The 25,740-nt window shown below is 48.7% G+C and overlaps 1 protein-coding gene across 1 annotated transcript in view; it reads left to right on the forward strand.

The window, feature by feature from the left end:
• The window catches only part of LENG1 (leukocyte receptor cluster member 1), a 43,082-nt gene extending 19,757 nt beyond the window's left edge, over positions 1 to 23,325 (forward strand). Inside the window, exon 4 of the mRNA XM_069200721.1 lies at positions 22,214 to 23,325. Within this exon, the coding sequence (XP_069056822.1) occupies positions 22,214 to 22,427 (214 nt within the window). The 3' untranslated portion in view covers positions 22,428 to 23,325. The remainder of the gene's footprint in view (positions 1 to 22,213) is intronic.
• Positions 23,326 to 25,740: the final 2,415 nt, after the last annotated feature.

The following is a 25,740-nucleotide window of genomic DNA, read 5'->3' on the forward strand; positions in this document are numbered from 1 at the left end:
TTATCTTCGTCTGAGAGAAGAAGTAAATGGGACGCAGCCAAGAAGGCTAGGAACCAGAGGAATGCATACCTGAGGTGGCAGTACGAGATGCTTGCTAATGAACATAGTGTAAACAGAAAACAGGAAAATGTGAAATAGCTCTAAAATTGCCTGATTGCCCTGCAACTGTAGCTGGATGAATGGCACTGGCTCAGCTTTTTGTGCTGTATGAGGTAGTGCCTAGGCTGTGGGAGCCAATCTGGAGGCTGCATTTAAATAGACAACTGCACCAGGGTAGGGAATGTTTAGGGTCCACATATGGCTAGTGTTGATTTCCCATTCCATACACCACATGTGGCCATTTTTAGGTTGAAGCCTTAAAGACTTTTTGGGGACATTCTTAAAGCTTCTCTGAGAATGCGTTCCACCCATTGCTTTCCATTGGCTTTGTGTTTTGTAACTCACCATTGCTTGCTTTCTGTTTGCTGGCTTTATTTGTGTTAGGCTGTGAAGCTTGACTGAGTCCATCCCATGGAACATAGCCTGTTCACTGTATTCTCTCATGAGTGCTTGCTTTCAGTAAACAGGCCTTTACATTTTGTTCCTATCTTGTTACATTTGCTGTGCTTTCAAAGACAGAGGTCAAATGTTAGGCTCTGTCTTCCAAGGTCTCTTAGTGTTTACTTTTGTTCCTCTGACTTTTAAAAGTGAGAGGATTTATCTGACAATCTGTTGTTCTGAAAGAAGGTTTTTTTTTTTTGTCCTAGCACACAAGACAATTTAAATGGCTGTAAATGAAACGGTGCAAATATTTAAAAATATATCAGAATTAGGAAAGCCAAATGAAGCACTTTTTTGTGTTTCTAAAGTGTTCTAGAAACAAATATTTTAATACAATCAAAACAATTCAGTACAGTAGGTGATGCCATTTCCACATATCGTTTGTGCACTGCATAGCTTTATCAGTAAAACTGTATGTTTCTGAAAATGTAGTTGTCATATTAATTGAAAATGTATTGTCTGTAATGGCACTGCACTATCACACAATGCATACTCACTCTGCAGCACTCCCCTCTAGTCCACTCTATGCCACTTTACACTCCACTCAACGCCACTCTACACCTGCCACTCTATTGTATGCCGCTCTACTCTACACCACTCCACGCTGCTCTTCTACACACCGCTCCACTCTACAACACTTCCCGCTGTGAGCCTCTACGCCACTTCACTATACTCTACGCCATTCTACTCTACAACACTGCTCCACATCACTCTAGGGCTCTCTTCTCTCACTGCAACTCCTCTCATGTCACTTGTCAGAACTTGTCGGGGGGTCACATGGCACACTGGGGCTACTGGGCCCAACCAGATGATTGAGGCCCTTTTCTCCTGATGTCCCAGGACCAGCCCCACCATGGATTCCTCTCAGCTGGGTCAAGCACCCCCTCTGCACCCGAGTCTCACTTAATAGCGCAATACAACCAGTCAAGGCTCCCTGGGAGTGGAAGTGTAGGTACAGTTTAGTGAACACGATTCATAACTTAACATGCAGGGAGCATAGACAAAAAAGTCAGTGTCCAGCCAAATACTTGATTTTATAATTCTACACATCCAAAAGGTAAACAACATTCAAAAAGCAATAGCATGGTTCCCCCTGTGAGGTAGGCACTTTAGTAGTTGTCTGGCCACTCCCGATGCCTATGTAACGAGTGTTGTTATTCCCCATTCACATATGGTGACATCCAAGGAGCATAACCTGCGAAGCCCTGTCACAGGGTATCTCCCTGTAGGACTCGGTCAATAAGGTGTAGCCATTTAAAGTCAAGTAGGATTGGGGAAAACCAAAGGTATTAGTTCCCCCGGGGCCCTATAGACCCGGTTCTTATCTGACCCGATGTGACTGTTGTAGGAAGCTGGCCTGGTGTATGGTGAGCACCTATGGTGTTATCTCCTTATTCCAGTTATCCCCTATTAGTGAAGTGTAGGCAGTGTCTAGGAAGCCAGGGCTCTCTAGAGGTAGCTGTGGATGAGCAGCCAAGACTTGTATAGGAGACATGCAAAGCTTATGCAATACCACTATAGTCACACAGCACTTACACTCATGAAAGAACCATGTAGTGTTACTAAAATAAAGGCACTTTATTATAGTAACACAAATACTAGAATATTGAATAGGCAATACCCCAACTGGAGGTAAGTAAACACACTATTACAGTGGTTCCCAACCTTTTGACTCCTGAGGACCCCCCCACTGAATCATTATTGGAAGCTGGGGACCCCCAAGCAATTTGTACAATTTGAATTTCAAACATTAAAACGGTAATTCACAAAAAATACACAAACAAGTACACACTAAACAAATACTCCAATTAGTAAAGATATACGCGGTCATTATGAACATGGCGGTCTGGACCGCCATATAATATTCGTGGCAAAACCGCCACTGGCGTAACTCCACCACTGCCAGGTTTCCACCGCCAGACAGCCTGGCGATGGTGGAGCTACATATCCGACAGAGCAGCACTAGCCGCCGGATAATGAGGCAACTTCCACCAGCTTTTCCCTGGCGGTTTACCCCGCCAGGGAAAGGCTGGCGTAAGGGTGCCTCAGGGGCCCCCATGCACAGCCCCTTTGTGCATGTCACTACCTGATTTACGGGCAGTGACATGCGTAACTGGTGCTGCTGCACCCGTCGCACTGCTACATTGCCGCCGGCTCCATGTGGACCCGTCGGCAATGTCCAGGCCCAGCATTCCGCTGGGCCGGCTGGCAGAAACACTGTTTCCACCTGCTGGCCCAGCGGAATGTTCTTTATTGGGCCAGCGGGGTCCTCGACGGGCTGGCAGTCAGTGTTTAGACCGCCAGCCCCCGCCGTGTTCATAATGAGGGTCATAATCTTTATATATTGAAAACATATGCAACATTTTTTAAATTTTAATGGGAAGGTTGGCGCTGCATCTCGGCGACTAACTTTTCAATGTTCGGTTTTATTTAAGAAAGTTGAATCCTCAGGTCAGATTCTATATTTTCAAAGCAATTTCTGGTTTTATTTTTTAGGTACCTAAGATCTGAGAAAGCTTTTTGCCATAAAATATGTGGTGGGGAAAGGAAGTAAAAACCATGAGGGCCTCTCATCTCTCCCTAGCCTCTCTGTCACATATAATTCATTTGTTTTATAGCACCTGTCATACCAGTGTAGGGTGTCTGAGCACTTTACAGGGTACTACAAGGTGTAGGATTCACATGTCATCCACACTGGTAGGCGTTTTCTAAGAGTGCTTGGTCTGGAGAAGCACAAACTCAGGAATCATAACACAACGCAGTGGTTAGCATTGACTTTAATAATAAGAAAGTATTTCTATGCAAGGAAACCTTTTTTAGTAGCATAAAGAAAATGAAAGACTGAGAAAAAAACAACTTTCTAATTTGTGCCATGCAGTTTGCCTGGAGCTTTTTAATGGCAGTTATAGCTCACTGTGCTAGATTACAATTGTAACTTATGCATTGCACTGTAACAAAAGAATCTGTGACAAAAACAAAAACCCACTGTGCTATGCATATAAAATGCTGTTCTATGCATAATATACATTCTTTGCAGAAGGCATTTTAACCATCTGTGCTACCTTTGAGTCAAAACTGCCAGGGCACAAAACTCCCATCTCTCTCCAGCAGGTACATTAATCACTAAGTTATCTTCACGCTTTTATTTTTGTTGTAAAGCTGCTGGATGTACAAGGAATGTTGCAGTGCTTTTAAAACTGCCAACAAAGAAAGTTATAAATATAAAACACACACGCACGTGTTTGTCAGAGGCCCCAGCAGGAGAAGTGCCATTCTGCCGCCCAGGCCTGCGGACCCCCTGGGAATGTGTCACAGACCCCTGGGGGTCCGCGGACCACAGGTTGGGAACCACTGCACTATTATATACACATTAGCAATCAGTAAATAGCATAGAAAAGCAATAGGCATTGGTAAAAGCAATAGCAAATAGTGATGGCCCTAGGGGAGGGCCAAACCATATACTAAAAAAGTGGAATGTGAAAAGCAGTCCCCCCTCCCATGGATATGGAATCAGGTGAAGAGAGCTAGAGGAACTAGGAACCCCAAAAGTTATGTACCAGAGTGTACCCCAGTGACCATGAAGGGAGAGGTAAGTACTTGTTTTTCCCCAAACCCAACAGGAGGACTTTGGAAAAGGATTGTGCAAGACCCAACCAAGAACTGGAGGAACCCAAAGGTGGATCCTGACAGAAGAGGGCCTGCAAAGGAACGGAACCAAGTCCAGTGCGAGTTGGAGTGTCCAGTTGTGGCAGGAGCAACTAGTCACCCTTCTGTGGATGCAGGACCTGGTCGACAGTAAATGAAGAAGGTCCGCAGTGCAGCACAGGAGTCAAAGAGGAGTCCCAGAAGTGATGCAAGTGATGTCCCACGTCAGCAGTCAGACAGTGGTGCTGGAAAACCACCAACAAGCCTTGGCGAATGCAAGAGTTGGGGAAGAAGGTTTGCAAGGCTGAAGAGGACCAGCAATGTCCAGGAGACTCAACCCAAGGAGGGGAGTCTGAGGTGACTCTCAGCAGCTGGGAGAGCCACAAGAAGAGGAGGCAGCCCCCACAGGCAACCTACTGGCAACAGGCACAGGAGTTGCAGTGAGGCCCACTCAGAACACCTGAAGAGGAGTTCCACGTCGCTGGAGCAGCAGACAGGAGACTGTACTTTGAAGGAAGGAGTGCTGGGGGCCGGGGCTACACAGAGCCTGAAGATATCTTGGAGGATGAACAAACAAGCCTTGGAAGCTGCAAGAGTTGCAGTGCAAAGAGGTACTGTCCTGCAAGGAGAGGCAAGGGCTTATCGTTTCCCAAGTTGGCCAGCTGGCAGAGAGGATCAAGAGAACCACTTCAGACTACCACCTGTGAAGCAGGATCCACACAGCTCCGGAGGAGAGGAGATTCACGCAGCCGGTGGTTTTTGCAGTTGGCCACTGCGGATGCAGGGGAGTGACTCCTTCGCTCCAAGGGAGATTCCTTCTTACTTCTTGTACAGGTTGAAGACTTGTTGCCATCAGAGGATGCACAGCCGGGGAAATGTTGCACTTGCTGGAAGGAGCCAGAGAAACAATGTTGCAGAGCGGAGTCCTCCCTGGAGTTGCAGATTGTCAGGTCCAGGAGGGTCCAGTTGCAGTCCCAGTGGCCAGAAGATGAAGTAAATGATGCTGAGGAGTCCTGCTGGAATCTTGCACATCGAATTTGAGGACCCACCCAAAAGGGAAAACCCATATAGCCCAGGAAGGGGGGTTGGTCTCCTAGCAGGGTGACCACTTATCAGGAGTGGGCTGTGATCTCACCTGCCTGACGTGGCCACTCAGATGCTCCCAGGGGCCTCTGTCCACCTTGGATTCAAGATGGCAGAATCAAATGGCCACCTGGAGGAGCTCTGGGCACCACCCATAGGGTGGTGATGGACAGGGGAGTGGGCACTCTTTTCCTTTGTCCGGTTTCATGCCAGAGCAGGGACCAGAGGTCCCTGGGCTGGTGCAAACCAGTTTATGCAAGGAGGGCAATCGGTTGCTAGGTGAGGCTACCCCTCCCAAGACATGTAACTCCTATTTCCAAGGGAGAGGGTGTTACCTCCCTTTCCCACAGGAAATCCTCTGTTCTGCCTTCCTCTGCCTGAGCTGGTCAAGCAGCAGGAGGGCTGAAACCTGTCTGAGGGGTGGCAGCAGCACGGGCTGTTCAGAAAACTGGCAGGAGCAAGTGCATGGAATCATACAACCAATACTGGCAACAGCATTGGGGTATAATTCTGACATGCTTGCTACCACAATGCCCAGGTTCGGAGTTACTAATATATAGCTGGACGCAGATAGTGAGTAACCTGTGTCAAGTATACGGGTATAATGGCTTTCCTGCACGTTACAAAGTCCAGTGTAATGGAGCTGGAGTTTGTAGGGGCACCTCTGCTTATGCATGGGTGCCCTCACATATGGTTACCTGCACCCTGCCCTCTGGGCTACGAGGGCCTACCGTAGGGGTGACTTACAGTGACCTGTAGTGAAAGGGTGCTTGCACCTTCTCATGCAGGCTGCAATGGCAGGCCTGAAGACATATTTTGCATGGCCTCCCATGGGTGACACAGTGCATGCTGCAGCCCATGGGGAACCCCTGGTGCCCCAATGCCCTGGGTACCTAATTACCATTTACTGGGGACTTATATGTGGGCACCAGTATGCCAATTGTGGGGTGTGCAAAGTCCTAAGCAACTACATTTTAGAGGGAGAGAGCACAATCACAGAGGTCCTGGTTAGCAGCATCCCAGTCAAAACACACTGACCGCAGGCAAAAAAAGTGGGGGTAACCATGCCAAAAAGAGGGTATTTTCCTACAGGGGTATGAAACCTGGCAACGGTGCACTGCGTTACTGGCCTAGATCGGCAAAGTCGGGCTGCACACGTTCACACAAACACACAGCTCCTGGCAGGCGCAGGCTCTCTCCTGAGCTGCACTTACCAGTACCATGATGATTGGAGTTGCTCTGGCTCCAGCGACACGCGATAAGTTGTTTCTCCCTTTACTCAGGGATGGGTGCGGTCTCCATGCACCGGTGGGCCTCTGACTGAGTCTCCTCTGCCTTCGGGCCTCCTCGGTCACAAAACTACCCATGTCATAGTTGTAGCAGCACTTTTGGGTCTCAGAGCAAGGCCCTGGACATCAGGCCTCAGTACTCCGAGTGGCCTCTCCTGGCATGCGGGGTCACTCTGAAGAACCTCACTTGTTGGGTGATGCTGGCCTTCGGGCGCCTCTCCTGCAGCCATCTTGGTATATCAGGTCGAGGCAACTTTCCCACACACCGGCTACAGCCCGATCGATGTGGCACTGTTCCTTGGCACATGGTGGCCCCTCCTGGCATACAGGTTTGCCAACCTCCACAGCACTCCACACAGGCGATGGCCTGATCGATGCAGCACTTGTCTTTGGTGCACATCGAACCCTCCTGGCATATGGGGTCACCAAACTCACAATGCTGCACACTGGTGACGGCCCGATTGGTGCGGCACTGCTCCTCACACTAGTTCAGTGCCACACACATCTGGATTCCCCCTCTGACTCTTGTTCCCTCCAACATGCTCCTCTCCCTCACATGCACATCGTTGTTGGCGAGCAGGCAGGTACTGGTGCCCCTAGACTCCAGGGCAGGTGGTCCCCTCACCCAGCAGGGAGACCAGCAGGCTACACCCTTAGTCCTGATCACAGTCAGAAGTCTTGCACACCTTTCCCTCCTCAAGCAGCACTGCTGGCTGCTCGGCAGATGACAAGTTGGGGGTCTCCAACTCCACTACTTACAGTATTCTCCAGACACCAAATGTGATTTAGGGTCTGGACCTTTGAGGTTTTATATAGGGGCTCTGCTTCTTTGTAATGGACATTTTCCCCTTCATCTTCCTCCTGAAAGTATGTCTGTCACAGTAGGCAGGATTCTGAAGCTGATTAACCCACAACAAGATTCATGGGCGTGACCGGAATTCACAACTGGATGTCCGCCACAGTGATATGTGCATCAAATGTTAATCCTGGGCGATCAGACCTACCCTTTATGATTCTCTTATCAGCTCTACCTCTTTTTTTCTGAGATGTGTCCAGGCCCCATCCTTGATCTGTCACTGAATCAAAGAGCCCTCCACCCAGTGCTTGTCCCACCCATCTTACAGGCGCGCAGCAATATACAACTCTGGGGGGATTCCTCTGCTCATGTTTTCAACAAGCAAGCCTAAGCTTCCCAAAATGGAACCCAAGGTCCTCCATGTAATGTACCATTGCAGGCAGTTTTGGACTCCATGCCTGATTTAGATCTTGGCAGATGGGGTTAGTCTGTCACACACATGACAGATATCCTGTCCGCCTTATTACGATTCCACTATGTCTTATGGAAATTGTAATATGGTAGAAAGAATAACTGTCACAGTTCGAGTCTGCCAAGATCTAAATCAGGCCCTCAATGTACATTCACAGCATACTCCACTGTCTTGTTCTGTTGTGCCCATGTACTATGCTACCACCAATATTCTCACATGCAGCACACACACACTTAGGGGGTCATTATGACCCCGGCGGTCGGTTGTAATGTGGCCGTAGTACCACCAACAGGCTGGTGGTACATACCGCCACATTATGACATTGCTGGGTTGGCCGAAGCCAACACGCCAATGTACCACTCCGACCGCCATGGCGGTAGAAGCTGCCGGGCTGGGGATAAGAATCTCCAGCCCGGCAGCAGCTATTGTACTGCCTCAGGCATTTTGACCCTGCCTACCGCCATGGTTCGTAACTCCACGAAAACCATGGCGGTAGGCCCGATCAGTGACCGGGAATTCCTTCCCGGTCACTGATAGGAGGCATTCCCCTCCATCCACGCACCCCCCTCCCCCCAATCCCACAGCCCCCCTACACACACAGGCATACACGCATGCATCCATTCTTTCATGCACACATCTGCAGCACATTCACACTGACACGTAGCTACGCATTCACATATCCATACTTACACGCATTCTCACACATGCATACATGCACGCAAACACTACACATACATTCTCATTCACGCACTCACTCACACATTCATCCACACACAACACCCCCCTCCCCTGTCGGAAACCGGACTTACCTGAATCCAGGGGGCCTTCCACAGGGGACAGGACGGGTCGCTGCTACCACCAGCAGCGCCCACTAGCAGAACACCACCAGGCCGTATTATTTCTCATAATACAGCTGGTGGCGGTCTACTGGTGTGGCGCTGCTAGTGGTAGCAGCGCCACCTTAACACCGTCCGCCAGCATAACCAGAGCCGTATTTACGCCTTTCTTGTGGCAGAAATCGGGCTGGGGTCATGTTATGGTGGACGGAGTTTAGCTGCGGCAACTGTCTTTTGGAGGCTGCTGCCGCGGCAGTAGGTGGGTTTTTACCGCCAATGACATAAAGAGGGCCTTAGTCTTTCCACACTTTTCAGTACTATAGTCTATGTACTGCACCAGAGTATGTCACTTTAAATACACAGTGCTAGCGCACACACATTTACCATGCACACACTGTTCAACACTGCACCCTCTGTGGCGTGCTCACATGCGTTCAGAACGTTTTCGTCATGCATTCACTTATACATCAACCTGATGTAGGCCAAGAGTGAGTTAAACACACATCAGAACTTTAAAAAAGGTGAGTGAGCCTGTAGGCCCCACTCTAATAGGCCTCACTCTCATGACACAGGGTAAAAAGGACCTGTTCACTACTACTGATCACTACATGGGAATGCTGCCACCACCACACTTGTGCTGTAAGGTAGTATCCATCCACCACTATGAGGGAAGCGCTTTGAGCGCACTTCCAAGTCCAGTAGGACCTCAGTCCGTGAGACAGGTCTATATCATTGCACCCAAGCATAATCCGTGTTTGCCTGTGATACTGAAAATCAGCTTTAGTGATCCAGACAATACAGTTGGGCACTCAGGGAAGTGGGACACGTCTTCACCTGCAGAGGACTTTTCTGTCTAACACCACTTGTTTCTCTGCCACTTCTCTCTACTCCACTCCACTATATGCCTCTTTATTCCACTCTTCGCCAGATCACTCTGTGACTCTTCTCTCCCCCCACGCCACTCTACTCCACACCACTTAACTCACGGCCACTCTATGCCACAACTCCACTCCCCTGTGAAACCTCCTCTACGTCACTTTACTCCTCTGACCCAAGGGTAGGTCGCTCCCCCTGCTGCTGCAGCTCCTCCAGCCCAGGTTCCTGAGACCTCCCAGCAAGCCCAGCTACCTCGCAGTAAGTACCCCCCCCCCCCCCACCTCCCAGCCCCTCACCCTGCCCCGCGCTACTCACCCTCTCTCCTGCTTCTTTTCTTCTCTGTTCTTCCTCTGCGCTCTCCTTCTGTAGTCTTCTTCTGTACTCTTCTTTCCCTCCTGCTCCCCGTCTTCTCTCTTCATCTGTGTGCTTCTCTCCCTCTCCTCTGCACCGCAACCCGCGTGTGCCTCCTCTTCTCTGTCCCTCTTCTTGGCTCCTTCCTCTGCTGCTCGCCGCCCCTCTTCTTCTTCACCTTCATCTGTATTCTTCTGTCTTCTGTGCTCCTCTTCTTCACCTTCATCTGTATTCTTCTGTCTTCTGCGCTCCTCTTCTTCACCTTCATCTGTACTTTTCTGTCCTCTGCGCTCCTCTTCTTCTGTAGCTTCTTCTGTGGTCTTCTGTCTTCTGTGTATTCGGCTCCTCTTCTTCTGTGGTCTTCTGTTCTTCTGTTCTTCTGTTCCTCCTGTTCTCTCCTTTCCCTCCTGCTCCCCGCTCCTCTTCCTCTGTTAGCTCTGTTTCCCAACAGAGCTAACTGCTACCTACTCCCTGGTTCTTCCCGCTCCTGACTCGTCTCTCCCCCTCTCTATTACCCCTATCTACCCCCATCTCTATCTTCCTATCTCTGTATCTCTCTCTCCGTCTCCCTCACTCACCACCTCCTCCTATCTACCTATCTCTCTATCTTTCCCCCCCACTCGCCACCCCCTCTGTTACCACCCTTATCTTCCTATCCTTTCACTCTACCTCTCACCCACCTCTACAACCCCCCCTCCCCTATCTTCCCAACCTTACTCCTATCTCTCTCCCTAAACTCCTAAACTTCCTAAAACTCACCCCCCACCACCCTTAACACCCCCTCCCCCAGCTCTTCTCCCCTCTACCTGTCCCCCCCTCCCTCCGCTTTCCCGCCGCCACCTCCTGCACGCCCCCTGCTCCCATTCGCCCCCAGCTGACCCCGACCCCCCCCTCCTTCCTCTTATGGCGGCCGCTGCGCGACAGTGGTAGCGACCCTTGACCCAAGGGTAGGTCGCTCCCCCTGCCGCTGCAGCTCCTTCAGCTCCTCCAGCCCAGGTTCCTGAGACCTCCCAGCAAGATCAGCTACCTCGCAGTAAGTACCCCCCCACTTCCCAGCCCCTCGCCCTGCCCCGCGCTACTCACCCTCTCTCCTGCTTCTTTTCTTCTTCTCTGTTCTTCCTCTGCGCTCTCCTTCTGTAGTCTTCTTCTGTACTCTTCTTTCCCTCCTGCTCCCCGTCTTCTCTCTTCATCTGTGTGCTTCTCTCCCTCTCCTCTGCACCGCGACCCGCGTGTGCCTCCTCTTCTCTGACCCTCTTCTTGGCTCTTTCCTCTGCTGCTCGCCGCCCCTCTTCTTCTTCACCTTCATCTGTATTCTTCTGCGCTCCTCTTCTTCACCTTCATCTGTACTTTTCTGTCCTCTGCGCTCCTCTTCTTCTGTAGCTTCTTCTGTGGTCTTCTGTCTTCTGTGTATTCGGCTCCTCTTCTTCTGTGGTCTTCTGTCTTCTGTTCCTCCTGTTTTCTCCTTTCCCTCCTGCTCCCCGCTCCTCTTCCTCTGTTAGCTCTGTTTCCCAACAGAGCTAACTGCTACCTACTCCCTGGTTCTTCCCGCTCCTGACTCGTCTCTCCCACTCTCTATCACCCCTATCTACCCCGATCTCTATCTTCCTATCTCTCTATCTCTCTCTCCGTCTCCTTCACTCACCACCTCCTCCTATCTACCTATCTCTCTATCTTCCCCCCCACTCGCCACCCCCTCTGTTACCACCCCTATCTTCCTATCCTTTCACTCTACCTCTCACCCTCACCCACCTCTACAACCCCCCCTCCACTATCTTCCCAACCTTACTCCTATCTCTCTCCCTAAACTCCTAAACTTCCTAAAACTCACCCCCCACCACCCTTAACACCCCCTCCCCCAGCTCTTCTCCCCTCTACCTGTCCCCCCCCCCTCCCTCCGCTTTCCCGCCGCCACCTCCTGCACGCCCCTGCTCCCATTCGCCCCCAGCTGACCCCTACCCCTCCTCCCTCTTATGGCGGCCGCTGCGCATCCGCGCCGCTGGCGCGACAGAGGCAAGCCCGTCTGCGCCTGTCCGCACCTGGCCCGCGCCCAGTGCCACGACCCCTGGTCCTCAGCACTCCCAAACCCCTCTGCTCTGCTACGACCCCACCACCCTCTACGCCCTCAACCCAGGACGCTCCAACACCTGCTTCCAAGCTAACCCAAAACGTACCCATGGACCTTTCGCCTGCCACTCCTGCAAACGTATCTTCCACCACGCAACTACCATGACCACCAGCCCACGCGCCATCAACCACCTCAAATGCATCCTGGTCAACGCTCGATCCATCCACAAGCACGCTGTTGAACTCTGGGACCTCCTGGACTCCACAGCACCGGACGTCGCCTTCATCACGGAGACCTGGATGAACGCCTCTTCGGCCCCAGACATCACCATAGCCATCCCCGAAGGCTACAAGATTTCCAGGAAAGACCGCACCAACCAAGTAGGAGGAGGAATCGCCATTGTCTTCAAAGACTCCATCAGCGTCACCACCTCCACCGAAGACACCCCCCTCGCCGCAGAACACCTGCATTTCCAGATTCGCACCGACCCCAGGACTACCCTCAGAGGATCCCTCATCTACCGTCCCCCCGGACCACGCGGCCCTTTCAGCGACTCCATCACCGACTTCGTCTCCCCGCACGCCCTCGCCGGACTACATCCTCCTAGGCGACCTCAACTTCCATATGGAACACAACAACGACCCCAACACCACCGCCCTGCTCGACAACCTCGCCAACCTCGGCCTCAAGCAACTGGTGAACACCCCCACCCACATCACCGGACACACGCTTGACCCCATCTTCTCCACCAGCAAACACGTCTCCTTCAGCCACGCCTCCGCTCTACACTGGACCGACCACAGCTGTGTCCACTTCACATTCCGACGCAAGACCCGCCACTGCCGCACTCAACCCATGCCTCGTCAACAGTGGAACAAAATCCGGGAAGAAAAGCTCTTCTCCGCGCTCACCGTCAACCAACCTACCCTCACCACCGACCCCAACGACGCAGCCCTCAGCCTCACGAACTGGATCACCAACTGCGCAGACAACCTTGCTCCCCTCAGACGCACGCATCGACAGGCCAACACCAAAAAACCTCTCTGGTTCTCTGACACCCTTAAGGAATCGAAGAAAACCTGCCGCGCCCTCGAGAAAGCCTGGCGCAAGGACCACACCGCTGACAACATGACCGCCCTCAAGAACGCGTCCCGCGAACACCACCACCTGATCTGCGCAGCCAAAAGGAATTTCTTCACCGACAGACTAGACAAAAACAGCCACAACAGCAGAGAACTCTTCAGCATCGTTAAAGAGTTCTCCAACCCCAACGCCATCACGCCCTCACAAAACCTGTGCAACTCCCTCGCCACCTTCTTCCATCGCAAGATCACCGACCTCCACGACAGCTTCGGACACCAGACCCAGCCAAGCAACAGCGAACCCACACCCCCTGCCATCACCCTCAACGCCTGGACCCAAATCAACACTGAAGAGACCAAAACCACCATGAACTCGATCCACTCCGGCGCCCCCTCGGACTCCTGCCCTCACTTCATCTTCAATAAAGCCGACGACATCATCGCCCCGCTCCTCCAGACCCATCATCAACTCCTCATTTTCATCTGCTACCTTCCCCGAAAGCTGGAAACACGCCGAAGTCAACGCCCTACTAAAGAAATCCACGGCTGACCCAAACGACCTGAAGAACTTCCGCCCCATCTCGCTCCTCCCCTTCCCTGCCAAGGTAATAGAGAAGACCGTCAACAAACCGCTTACCAACTTCCTGGAAGACAACAACCTTCTCGACCCTTCACAATCCGGATTCCGAACCAACCACAGCACTGAAACCGCCCTCATCTCAGTCACAGACGACATCAGAACCCTGATGGACAACGGTGAAACAGTCGCCCTCATCCTCCTCGACCTCTCGGCTGCCTTCGACACCGTCTGTCACAGCACCCTAATAACCCGCCTCCGCTCCACCGGGATCCAAGGCCAGGCCCTGGACTGGATCACCTCCTTCCTCTCCTACCGCTCTCAAAGAGTCTACCTCCCACCTTTTCACTCCGACCCCACCGAGATCATCTGCGGCGTCCCTCAAGGCTCCTCGCTCAGCCCGACACTCTTCAATGTCTACATGAGCCCCCTCGCCGACATCGTACGCAAGCACAGCATCATCATCACCTCCTACGCCGACGACACTCAACTTATACTTTCCCTCACCAAGGACCCCGCCAGCGCTAAGACCAACCTACAAGACGGCATGAAGGACGTCGCAGATTGGATGAGGCTCAGCCGTCTAAAACTGAACTCAGACAAAACGGAAGTCCTCATCCTCGGCAACACCCCAACCGCATGGGACGACTCCTGGTGGCCCACGGCCCTTGGCACCGCACCGACCCCCTCAGACCACGCCCGCAACCTCGGCTTCATCCTGGACCCTCTTCTCACCATGACCAAACAAGTCAACGCCGTGTCCTCCTCCTGCTTCCTCACCCTCCGCATGCTCCACAAGATCTTCCGCTGGATCCCCACCGACACCAGAAAAAACGTGACCCACGCCCTAGTCACTAGCCGCCTGGACTACGGCAACACCCTTTATGCTGGGACCACCGCAAAACTCCAAAAACGTCTGCAATGTATCCAAAACGCCTCCGCCCGCCTCATCCTCGACGTACCCCGCAACAGCCACATCTCCGCACACCTGAGACACCTGCATTGGCTCCCAGTCAGCAAAAGATCACCTTCCGACTTCTCACCCACGCTCTCAAAGCCCTCCACGACAAGGGACCTGAATACCTCAACCGACGCCTCAGCTTCTACGCCCCCACCCGTCTCCTCCGTTCCACCGGCCTCGCGCTCGCTGCCGTTCCTCGCATCCGCCGCTCCACAGCGGGTGGGAGGTCGTTCTCCTACCTGGCAGCCAAGACCTGGAACACCCTCCCCACCAGCCTCCGGACCACTCCGCATTCCGGAGACTCCTCAAGACCTGGCTCTTCGAGCAGCAGTATCCCCCTTCCCCCTAGCGCCTTGAGACCCGCACGGGTGAGTAGCACGCTTTATAAATGTTAATGATTTGATTTGATTTGATTTGTATCCCACTCAGTGACCCTCCACTCTGACAGTCTACCCTGCACCATTCTATGCCACTCTTCAACACTCCTCTGTCCCACTCTACTATACAACATCCCACTCCACTCTGACACTCCGCCACTTAGCTCCCCTTCGCCACTCTATGATACTCCACTCTATAACATTTAACTCCACTCTGTGCCACCCTACTCTATGATCCTCCACTCTTCTCTAACACACCCCTCCACTCTATGCCACTTTACTCCACTTTATGACTCAACATGACTCTACGGCATTCCACTCTACGGCACTCTGTGCCACTTCATTCCATTCTATGCTACTCTGACACTCTACTCTGCTGTACGACCCTCTGCACCTCCCCACTCTATCTATCCATCTACTCTTCTTCACTCCACTTTACTGTACAAGACTCCTCTCCACTATTTGACACTCTACTCTAACATTCTACTCTGTGACCGTCCACTCTGACCAGATTTTTGATGGGAGACAAAACGTTTTATCTATGTATTCTACTAAACACTGTTGAAAGGCAGCATTACTGAGATCAGCCCTCACATACATTCTTGGAGCCATCAATAAGAAACGAGCACACAGCTTTCTGCTATCCATTGCCCAACCAAAAGGAAATCCCCCCCTTACTATTTCTCCCCAACCTTCTGTTTCATTCCATATCTCAGATTCCAAATAATAAAGTAGAAAGTGCACCGCTGCCCATTGTCCCGATGTGGCCAGTGAGTATATGGCACATCATAAGAACCAATGGGCCTCTACTGAAACCACCTTTAATTTTAAATGTATAAACAAGTTAGCATTTCTGAAAACGTTAATTCTCTGTAACAACCACATTAAAGAAACGCCAGTCCCTCTGAACTTTATATTTCAGCCTTTTGGGTTGTAAAATGGAAAACTCTATTAAAGAAATACTTTGGAAAAAAAGAACAGCACGTCGTCATTACCAGGAGGCCATTTTGCTCAGTTACCTTTTTATTTGCTCATTCAGTTAAAACCTTCAGTGAAGTTAGGGTTGGTGAAAAAAATCTGAGGAGGATACTCATACATTACGGCAGTGGTTCCCAAACTTTTTCCACCCGCGGCTCCCTTCACCTATATTTGCCATTGCCCGCGGCTCCCCATTATGTTACTTTTTTTTTTTCGGGTGGGCGATGTAAGCCCAGCCTCGGGAGTACTTTAATTATATCAACGAGCATAACATGGATGTTTTGTAAGTTTCCTCCTCCTTGCTTGACCACATCTCCTCCAATTCAACCTCTCATTCTTAAACATCTAAAAAATGTAGCCACATCTCCCCCCTGTGTCACACTTGCTGTCCTCCATGCACGTATTTTCTTCTCTGTTTACAACGTCATTACATTGCCTTGACCACACACACATCTCACACCTCACCTTTGGTGCACACATTTTGCCTTCAATCTGGACACTTTCTCCTCTAAAACTACTTAACAGTACTTGATCATTCACCAGTGCTTAATTTGTGCTTGTTGTTTCCGGTGCTAAGCAAGGAAGAGAAAAACGAAATAGTGTCACAATGGGAGAAAACAGAAAGCTGCAAGAGTGAGCTGAAGGGGCAGGGAGTGGCTTTAAAATCATTGAAGAGGCCTGAGATGGCTTCAGTATTACACTGCCTCAGTATTCCATTTTCGCACATTTAATTGCAGCGGCCACATGTTTAAAAGGAGGACTTTAAGCACCGGCACGTTTTTATTTACAAATTAAGCACTGCCGTTCACACTCCCACTCTGCAGTTTCTTGAGAATTTAGGAGGCACCGCTGCCTTAAATTATTTCAAAGGCTTCAGCTTTTGATAACTGTGCTTTCCAAGTTCCACTTGGTCTGTACCTCCCATAGCTGTTTTTCTGGCATCCCAACGACAATTGCCTTCCCCTGGCAGTAAGACTCAGTAAGTAAACTGATTTGGGCATGCAAGTGAGGGAGGACTGTGGTCCTATAATTTATTTTTAACAATTTACTAGCATTTAGTAAACACAAATAGGGAAAAAGGAAAGGTGTGCTTAATAATAAGAAAAGGGTGGAAGGTTAATCTTTCACAAAGCAGAAATGCTGCAATTTTCCCTTGGACTTGTCATCAACAAGGAACTAATAATTCTAATAATGTCTTCTAACCTAAATAAACAAACTCAACTTCTGTGTGTGTGCTGAATCAAGCTGTTAGCAGTTTTCTCCTGTCCGGAAACTACACAGGGGCCTCGTGCTCGCCCCTGGGAAATATCCATCTGTTTTAAAAACAGAACATTAGTTATTAATAATAAAATAATTACTATATCGACGCTGCTTAGGAGAATTTCCTGCACATTCCTGTGATCTCCAGTCCTGCTGTGCCCTCTCTCTCACCCTAGATTAGAAATCCTAATAATAATAACTATAATTACCTGATTATTGTAAATTCAACAAGGAACACGTCCCGATGCGCACTTCAAGAGGATCCCACTGGAGCAATAACATTCCAGTGCTCTCTTCTGAATTTCTGACCGGCTGAGGAAGGCTTTTATTTAAGAACTAATCACGTTTGGTGAAACCATGCTGCAGAGGGCAAGACTTTGACAGGTGGGGCTTATGTAACTCCCCCACATAAAATGCTAAAGAGTTACTCCGCCGCAAAATACTTTTAACTCGTCATAAACAGGTCATTTATAAACTGCACGCATAAATCTTTATAAAATGTTCATATCATGTTTCCAAAATGTGCGTGGCTCCCCTGGCCACTTTTAACGGCGCACCAGGGTGCCGCGGCGCACAGTTTGGGAACCACTGCATTACGGCAAGGTATTCTTTCCAGATTAATCACCTTTGGGTAGATTTCATAGCAGTACCTCAACCCAGAGCAAAAGGGAGAAACTGGATGATAATTAACCAAGAACATTTCCAAGAGAAGTTTGAGCCACTTCTGAGTCAACTCTTCCGTCACAATCCGAACAGCAATAACACAAAAGTGTACAGTGATTCGACTTCTCTATAGCTGCTATAATGATCTCCACTCAGGGCACTTTGGGGAACACCGACACTTTTGGTAAATTAATCCAGAATTTTTTCATTTTTTTCAGTTGTTAGTAGCCCCACTGCTGAACAGACTTGAAATATAATTGTGTGTCTTTTTTGGTCTCAGCTAGTTTCAAACATGCCGTGATCGGAACCTTGACTATGTCACATGCATGCAGTACTAGTGACTGTGATGGTCCATCAGATCTAGAGAGATTAAAATGGCATGTATGTTGAACTGCAGTGAGGACCGCAGAGGGTTTGAGGGGTGCAGCTGGTTTGCCTTAGAGACTTCACGTTTAGGCTTCTTCATTATTGGTCAGGCTAATGGTAGAACTTGAGCAACAGTTCTCGACAGGAGAATCACAAGGGGGTGACACCTACTGTTGAGCCCAGAAGGGAATGTTGGTGGTACCCAGGTAAAGGCCTGTCCTGAATGAGATCTCCTCTGACCAGATAACCATGCATTTGTTCAGGCTTTCAGTTTTGAATTATTCTACTGCATACTATGTGAGCAGAGGTGCTCTGCTTCCGTTTTGTACTGGTAGGGATGCCCTATTTATGTATGAATTTTTAAGAATTCTTTTAACGTAAGTGTCTACTCTAGACAGTATAGAATTAAAAGTAAGTCGAGAACAACTTATAGTCAAAGTTCACAATTGAATAGGATATGAGAGAAGATGATCTTTCACCTCCTTAAATGGAAGTAATGGTAGAGCTGATCAAACTGAAAAAGGAAGATTGTTCCGCAATTTAGAGGAAAGTAGAGGGAATGAAAATGGGAAAGACCACAAGATGGCTGGGGAAAGCTAAAATAAACCTATAGGAAGCAGTAAAGGGAGCTATGGTACATAAATAAGGAGAGTACAGGAAATGAATGTATTTAAATACAGTAGAGAGGAAATAAAATCTAAAAAGAGCTGCAAGCAGCCACCAGCACAAGTATGAAAGGTTAATGAAATCTGTGCAAAGAGAGTCACACGTGAAGTTGAATAAGATGAAGAGCAACAGCTAAATATGTCTGGAGACATATCAACAACAAAAGTAGCTAAGACAAGAAAGGAATAAAGATTGTAGGCGCGGCATACTAGAGTAAGAACGAAACAGCTTAATGCTGCGTCTGTTGTATAACTAAAGCCATAATAACCAGGCAGCCGAAGAAATCTGGGAAGAAAAGTTTGAGAGGGGTTAAACACGGGACCCAGATTGCATGCAGATAAAGCAAAGCAAAACATGCAGAGAAAATATTGGGGAAGGAGAAGAGGAAGATGTAAGGAAAAAAGACTTCCTTTTTGTTGTGGAGGAAGGGGCCGATTTAATTAAATGGAACCGCAGAAAGGTAGGCAGAAATGCCTTCTACAGTTTAGAAAGGGAAAGAAGATAAAAAGTGTGAGTTATCTGCACAGAACCGAGAATCAAAACCAAAGTCCAGATAATAGAGGTTGGATGAGTGAAATTTAGAGGCAGTAGTAAAGGACCCAAGACAGATACCCCAGGAACGCAGAGATGAACAGGCTAAGAAGCAGGCTAAATGTTTCCAAGTGATCGTATAAGAACTATCAGATAAAAATGAATTCGGGTAAGCTAAGTTCCAAAAGTACACACGGTAGAGAGGGACTTCTCAAATAGACTTTTTCATAGTATCATTAGCAGCAGAAAAAATTAAGAGAACAAGAACACTACGGAGTTTGTTGAGCCGAGCATGTAGAAGAGATGTGGGAACAGAGAGCAAATCAGTCTCAATGGTGTGGAGCAGAAACCAGACCAGGAGAAGGAGGATCATTAGCCTAAATGCAGGAAGACTACTAGGAAAGAATGATCCCCCTAAGAGTCTTAGATAAATAAGGAAACAATAGGGCAAATATTTGGTAAATTCTTATAATTATTAAAGTGGGGTCTACATCCTACGCATATAAAGTTCAGCTGCTTTGTGCCTAACTCACCGTTGGCCTCCATCATGTTAGCATCTTCCTTTTTAGGGTCGAGCCTGCGTTGCATGCGCTTGCGCATGCGTATCGCAGCGAGACTCTTTTGTATTTAGAAAAGGGCTCGGAGCCCTGTCAACTTCACGTCAGTGTTTTTTTTATTGGTTCGTGGGCTTCCCTAATAAAATCTGCTTGCTTTCATTAGTCGAAGGCATGGTCACGTCATGCCTTTTCCGGTGGCTAGCCCTCCTCATGCGCAGCGACCAAGTACAGAAAACATGCGAGGCTCGCTGTTTTCCATCAGGCTCGTGGACTTTTTTTTTTTCTCTAATTTACGAGCGAGATCTCGCTTGGCAGAAGTCGAGCGCTTTACATACTTGATTTCACTTTTTCGGGTTATGTACATAAATGCACTTTTGCCCGATTGGTGAAAAGTCGGGTTAAGAGTTTACAACGCGATCAGCTCTAACATGAGCAAACGCGAGACCCGTTGCATTGTAAATGCTTGTTGCATGTTGTGATGTATGTGTGCCTGTGAGTGGTATATTGTGTGGAGGCCTGTGAGTTCAGTATTGAAAACGCAGGGCCCTGGAAAGTATTTTGAGGTGGAGGGCCCATCCCAGATAGATTTATGGATTGCCACATTCCTGAGAGCTGGATGGGACCCATTGGAGGAAGGAGGGGCTAGCCTGTCTTGTGCACTTCAAATGGACTCTTTGATTCTGGAAAGGTCAATGGGGCCTGGAGCACCAGCATCTGTCTGCCTAGACCAGTGGATCCTGTGAGGCAGACTGGTGCCGGGGGGGGGGGGGGGGATAGTTCTGTTAAATGGACACCTGAAACAAAAGGGTGTGTAAGATTTATAGTCCTGATGTACTGTCGCATCGATGGAACTGTTCGCCTGTGTGCTGTCCACGTTGGTGACACCGTATGCCAGAGTGCGTGCCGTTAAAGTCAAAGCATTGCCTCACCGCCAGGCTGTTTTCCCCATGTGCGACCCAAGTCGGCAACCCTTTATGCCAGAGGGGGCTGCCATGAAGAGCAAGGGCTGTCACCCCCGACTAACAAGTGAGAAGAGTGAGGGCCGTCACTCGTGTGCAGTGTCATCGTGAAGAGCCATGAGTTATAGCCTGCACACCAGCTTGAGTATTTGAGACCTAGTAAGTGCCCAAGACCTGTCGTCAGGATCAGAGAAACTTAAAGCATCACCAGAAGGGTGCCATGGACGCCCAGCCGCCATGCTGATAGCGACAAGGCTACAGTTCTTCCTCTTCATCTGTTGCATTCTGCTGCAGCGCCAGACTGCTGAATGCTCCCCCCGTCTTGTGTATTGCAACACCAATGATGGCGGATCAGACTGATCACCGGCGGCAGAGCCCTGGGGGAACTTGCTCTGACTAACAGCTCCACGACACTGGGACATTTCGACTTTTGGAAAGCCACTGTAGAATATTTAAGACGTGTTCTCACTAGCGGGGCCTGTCCTGAATGTTGCCTCACGTAAATTGGGAATAACTAGTAGACGGGGAAGTGGGATTCAAGACTTCACCAGACAGCACTAGAATGCTGGCCTTGCGAAGATTGTGTATATTGTTTGTGTGCTGTATTTCACTTTCTGTTAGTATCTAGATGTTGCTTTCGTCATAAAAGTGAGTATCTGGCTGAACATTAATTTATTGGGATTACTGGATGTAGATGGAGTCTTGTGTGCCCATGTACACCTTGCACCAGTAAACATTACCCCAACTCCCACCGCCCCCACCCTGCGCCGGGACTGCTTGACCCTCGCAACAGTTGAGAGACAAGTGTTGAAGGGCTTAATACTTGACAATTTGCTCAGAACCGATAGTAGGACATAACCTGGGACATAGTAGTAAAGGCCTTAACCACTTCGGTTGAACTCAGTAGCTCCTGCTTGTCCCCTTGACCTCTGAAAGAAGTTCTGACTAGTAGAAAATAGGCTGTGTGCCTAAGAGGCTGCTTCAGAACAATTCATTGAAAGAAACCTTCTTTGGCAGCTTCCAGGTGAGAAGCATAGGAGCCTTGTGTAGCCAGAAACCGAGCTAAAGGTGTTGTGTGATGTGTATTCCGTGGACCCTCTTCTGCTTTTGGCGGGCTCTTTTAAGTTACGGTAACAGCAAGTGTGTGAGTTGAATGTTTTACAATGGGACAGGAATCTAGTGAAGTTTAGAGCTAATGTCAGATGATCCCATTGGAAAACAGGTGCAAATGGAAACCATCTGTTCTTTGTGCTGACTCTGGTATTTTTTTCACCTCTTAACAGATCCGCAAAGCCTTCCGTGGAGCAGCTGAGACAGGAGCGCCTGAGGCGTGAACAATCTGAGCGCGCCAGAGCAGAGACGTTGTTATCTGGCAGCCGTAAGGAGAAGCTGTCCGTGCCGGCGGAGCAGGAGCTGGACGACCGAAAGCGTCGCTACAACTCACAGTTTAACCCAGAGCTAGCTCGTAAACCCAAAGCCCATGAGGAATACAGATGACTTCCCTCCTGGGGCTTGTACAGCATCTTTAATATGGAAAGAATGGGTTGGGAACCCCAAGCTAAAATGATCACATCTGAGCAAGGCGTAGCTCCACACGTCTACAGCTCTGGAAACATTGACTCATTGACCACTAGTTGGTACTGGGCAGCTTTACCTATTTCAACTGTCTTCAAAAGTAGAACCTGAACTGAGTGTAAATGTTTTATTGAGTATTGTGGTGCAATATCGCCTACAATTTCCAGTGTTTTAAGCACTGAGTAAAGGTACCATTTGGGTTTTACGAATTTAGGAAACATTGCTTTACACATGCTGATGTATGTTATCTTGGGCACAGCCGTTCCAACCCTGAGGCCAGCGTATGCATGGTGCACTTCTCTACAGCGCCAACATGAACTGTGACTAAAACCCGGTCCCTGCTGACGATGTCAGGTGCTGCTGCAACTGAGCAGGTTTTTGCTAGCCACCAGTGTTCAGTATTTTGTGACCTTTTGGATGGTTCCTTTTGAGGTGCCGGTGATCAAAATGTTACTTCATTAATATAGAATCTATCCACTGGTAGGAACTGCAGGCCCATGCAGTTTGTCTTTATTGTATCTCCTCTCAACACACAAACCCTTGCTCACTTCAGCTTTAGCCTTGTTTATTTAGTACAGTTTATTTAATACAGTCCATCTATTTCTGCCCAGTGTCACACTTTATTTCATATACTAAGTTCACTTTGGATGGGGAAGAATTAGCAAAAGGCTAAAAGCTGTTAAAGGGCAAAAACCATCTCATTATGTAACTTGTAAAACTGTTGCAGTTACTTGGCTTTCTTTTATTGATTCAAGTGCTTTGTATGTCTCTTTTAATTTAGGGCTGTGACAAACTTTTTAATAAATAGCCATTGACAGATCATGTGCCATGTGGTGTCTGCCTAGACACGCTGATTCCTTTAGACGTTTTATACCATCACAAACTGTCTTGTTGAGCTGTAGTGTTAGATCAGTATCTATCTATGCAGTAGTGTATGCTCTTCACTTCACCTCTCGAGGGATCTTTCTTTGTCACGTTGCCAGTTACAAAACCAGTGTAATAGTTATTTAATTTGATATTCTTAAGTGTAAATCTGTTATATCTCTAGTTTATGTAAACAGCAATTCTGGTGGATACTTGTATCTGCAGATTCCTCACCTTGTGAATCACCCCAGGCACAAGACTGAACGTAGAAAATGTTAATATCTTTCATACACCGCTAAGGGCACTGGCTTCATCTTTGTCCCAGGGTGACATTACTGGAGCCTCTTAGCCCATCCCAGTGAACTGACATCAGTTCCCTTTACTCCACGCCCTTTGGTGCAGATCAGTAGCTGCTCTGTAGAAGGAATGTTGAATCTCACAAGTCGCAGAGCAGTGCGTAGGGATGTCTGCCCCAAAGAAGAGAGGGTTCAAAGCTGTCACTTCTGCAATGGAGAAATGTCCTTAAAGCCCCACACAAGGTGTGCCTTTGGTGTTCAAGGAAAAAGCGGGACTCCAGGTTGTGCAACAAGTGCAGCCTCATGCACTCCAAGTATTCAAACAGAGAAAGGCCAAGTTCCTTATCCCTCACTCATGCGACAAGTGTCTGTTTCAGTGCTGGTCAAGGTAAGCCTCAAAGTCTCATTCCAGGACCTCCGTAAGTATTGTTCTTCTGTGCATTATTGAGGAAGGCAGGTGATGTGTTGGCAGTTGCCATTGCCAACAAGGAAGTTCAGATCAAAAACCCTGATGGAGGTTCTGTATCTAGCTTGGGCAACATCAGATATCTTCCTGCAGTTTAGTGAGGCACTGTCCGACCTACTGCAGAATGCTTCAGACAAGGCCGCCTTGGCCCCAGCCTTAAACTGCCTGACATCTAGACTGTATAGATCAGCATTCCCCTCTGTTCATCCTTCACCAAAAAGCCTTGTAGTGCAAGCCTCCTCACGCACCTAGAAAATCCCTGGTGCGTTTCTGGTAGCGCCACCAGAGGGATATCTAAAGAACTGTGGGCTGTGGCCAAGAAAGTGCTCCCACCAAATCGTTTACCCCTCTAGTCTTTGAATGTCACTTGTGTGGTCAGTGACCAGAGACCATAGGTAGTTTTGGGACTTCTTTAAAGGTTTTAACTTGCATCCGCCTGCCCCTCCAATCCAAAAATGATCAGGGGGCAACCCAGTACTCCTAGGAACCAGGGCAATTTAAAGGATACTAACAATGCTCACTCAGATACATTCAAGCACATAAATGTTTTTGGGAGCCATGCAGGTGCAGACAAAAACCCTTTATCACAAAGAATGAACAGCACAGAGTAAATTTGCAAAATCTGTATTTGTAGGCAAACAAATATACCTAAACCACTGTAGAAAGTTGTGCCTAGGTGCTCCAACGGAAGGTGCCGTACTAGGTAACGGAGACGGTGATAAGTGCACAGAAGAATATATACACTGGTCAGATTGGTCAGTTCTTATATTCTCACTGACTACATAAATTCAGGGATCTGCGGTTTAGAAGTTCTCTTGCGAGCAAGAGAAACTAAACTATCAACAGTTTGACCCACACCATCATGAGAAAAGTACCTTTCTCAGGACAATGAACAGGTAGCAATCTGTATTAATTAAAAAAAAATATCGCCAATTTAAATGTTCCAAAGGCTCCTATGGAAATTGAAACTCAGCAGAATCTGATTGGAGGACACAAAATGAATTGCTCTATCGTAGGCAGAAATTTTAATCACTATTTGTGGCTAAAGTGTGGATATTGGTTCCTTGCAAACAGTGTCAGTTTCAGGACTCTTGCATTAGAGGAAAAATGTCTACTCCAAAAACTAAATGATTTATTGGGCTCCATGACGCATCCATGTACTCATCAATGCTAATGCCCTAACCAGTCCAGCAGATTCTGCTGCAGAAAGGAGCTGGTCCCGAAGCATGAAATTGGCTGGGAATGCTATTCCCAGTACTTCCTGGTTCCCAGGAAGGATGATGATGATCTGCAACAAATTCTAGACCTCATGATTTTGAATGTGTTCATCTGCCAGATGCTGTACCATATTGAGGTTTTTCTGGATGGGGTTCCTTGACTTGCACAACGCATATTTTCATGAACCAATCCTGCAGTTACATAGGAGGTACCTATGTTTCATGGTACCAATTTGTGGTCCTCCTTTGCAGACAAATCAGCACCTCAAGTCTTCCAAAAGGTGACGGCAGTGGTTGTGGCTCATCTGAGAAGATTGGGTTTCTCCATCTTACTGTTCCTTTGGATTCCTTGCAGGCATCAGCCTCAGCCCAGTCTTGCTGTTCGACTTGTC

Source organism: Pleurodeles waltl, chromosome 7 (assembly GCF_031143425.1).
Source record: "Pleurodeles waltl isolate 20211129_DDA chromosome 7, aPleWal1.hap1.20221129, whole genome shotgun sequence".
In the NCBI taxonomy this organism is placed as follows: domain Eukaryota; kingdom Metazoa; phylum Chordata; class Amphibia; order Caudata; family Salamandridae; genus Pleurodeles; species Pleurodeles waltl.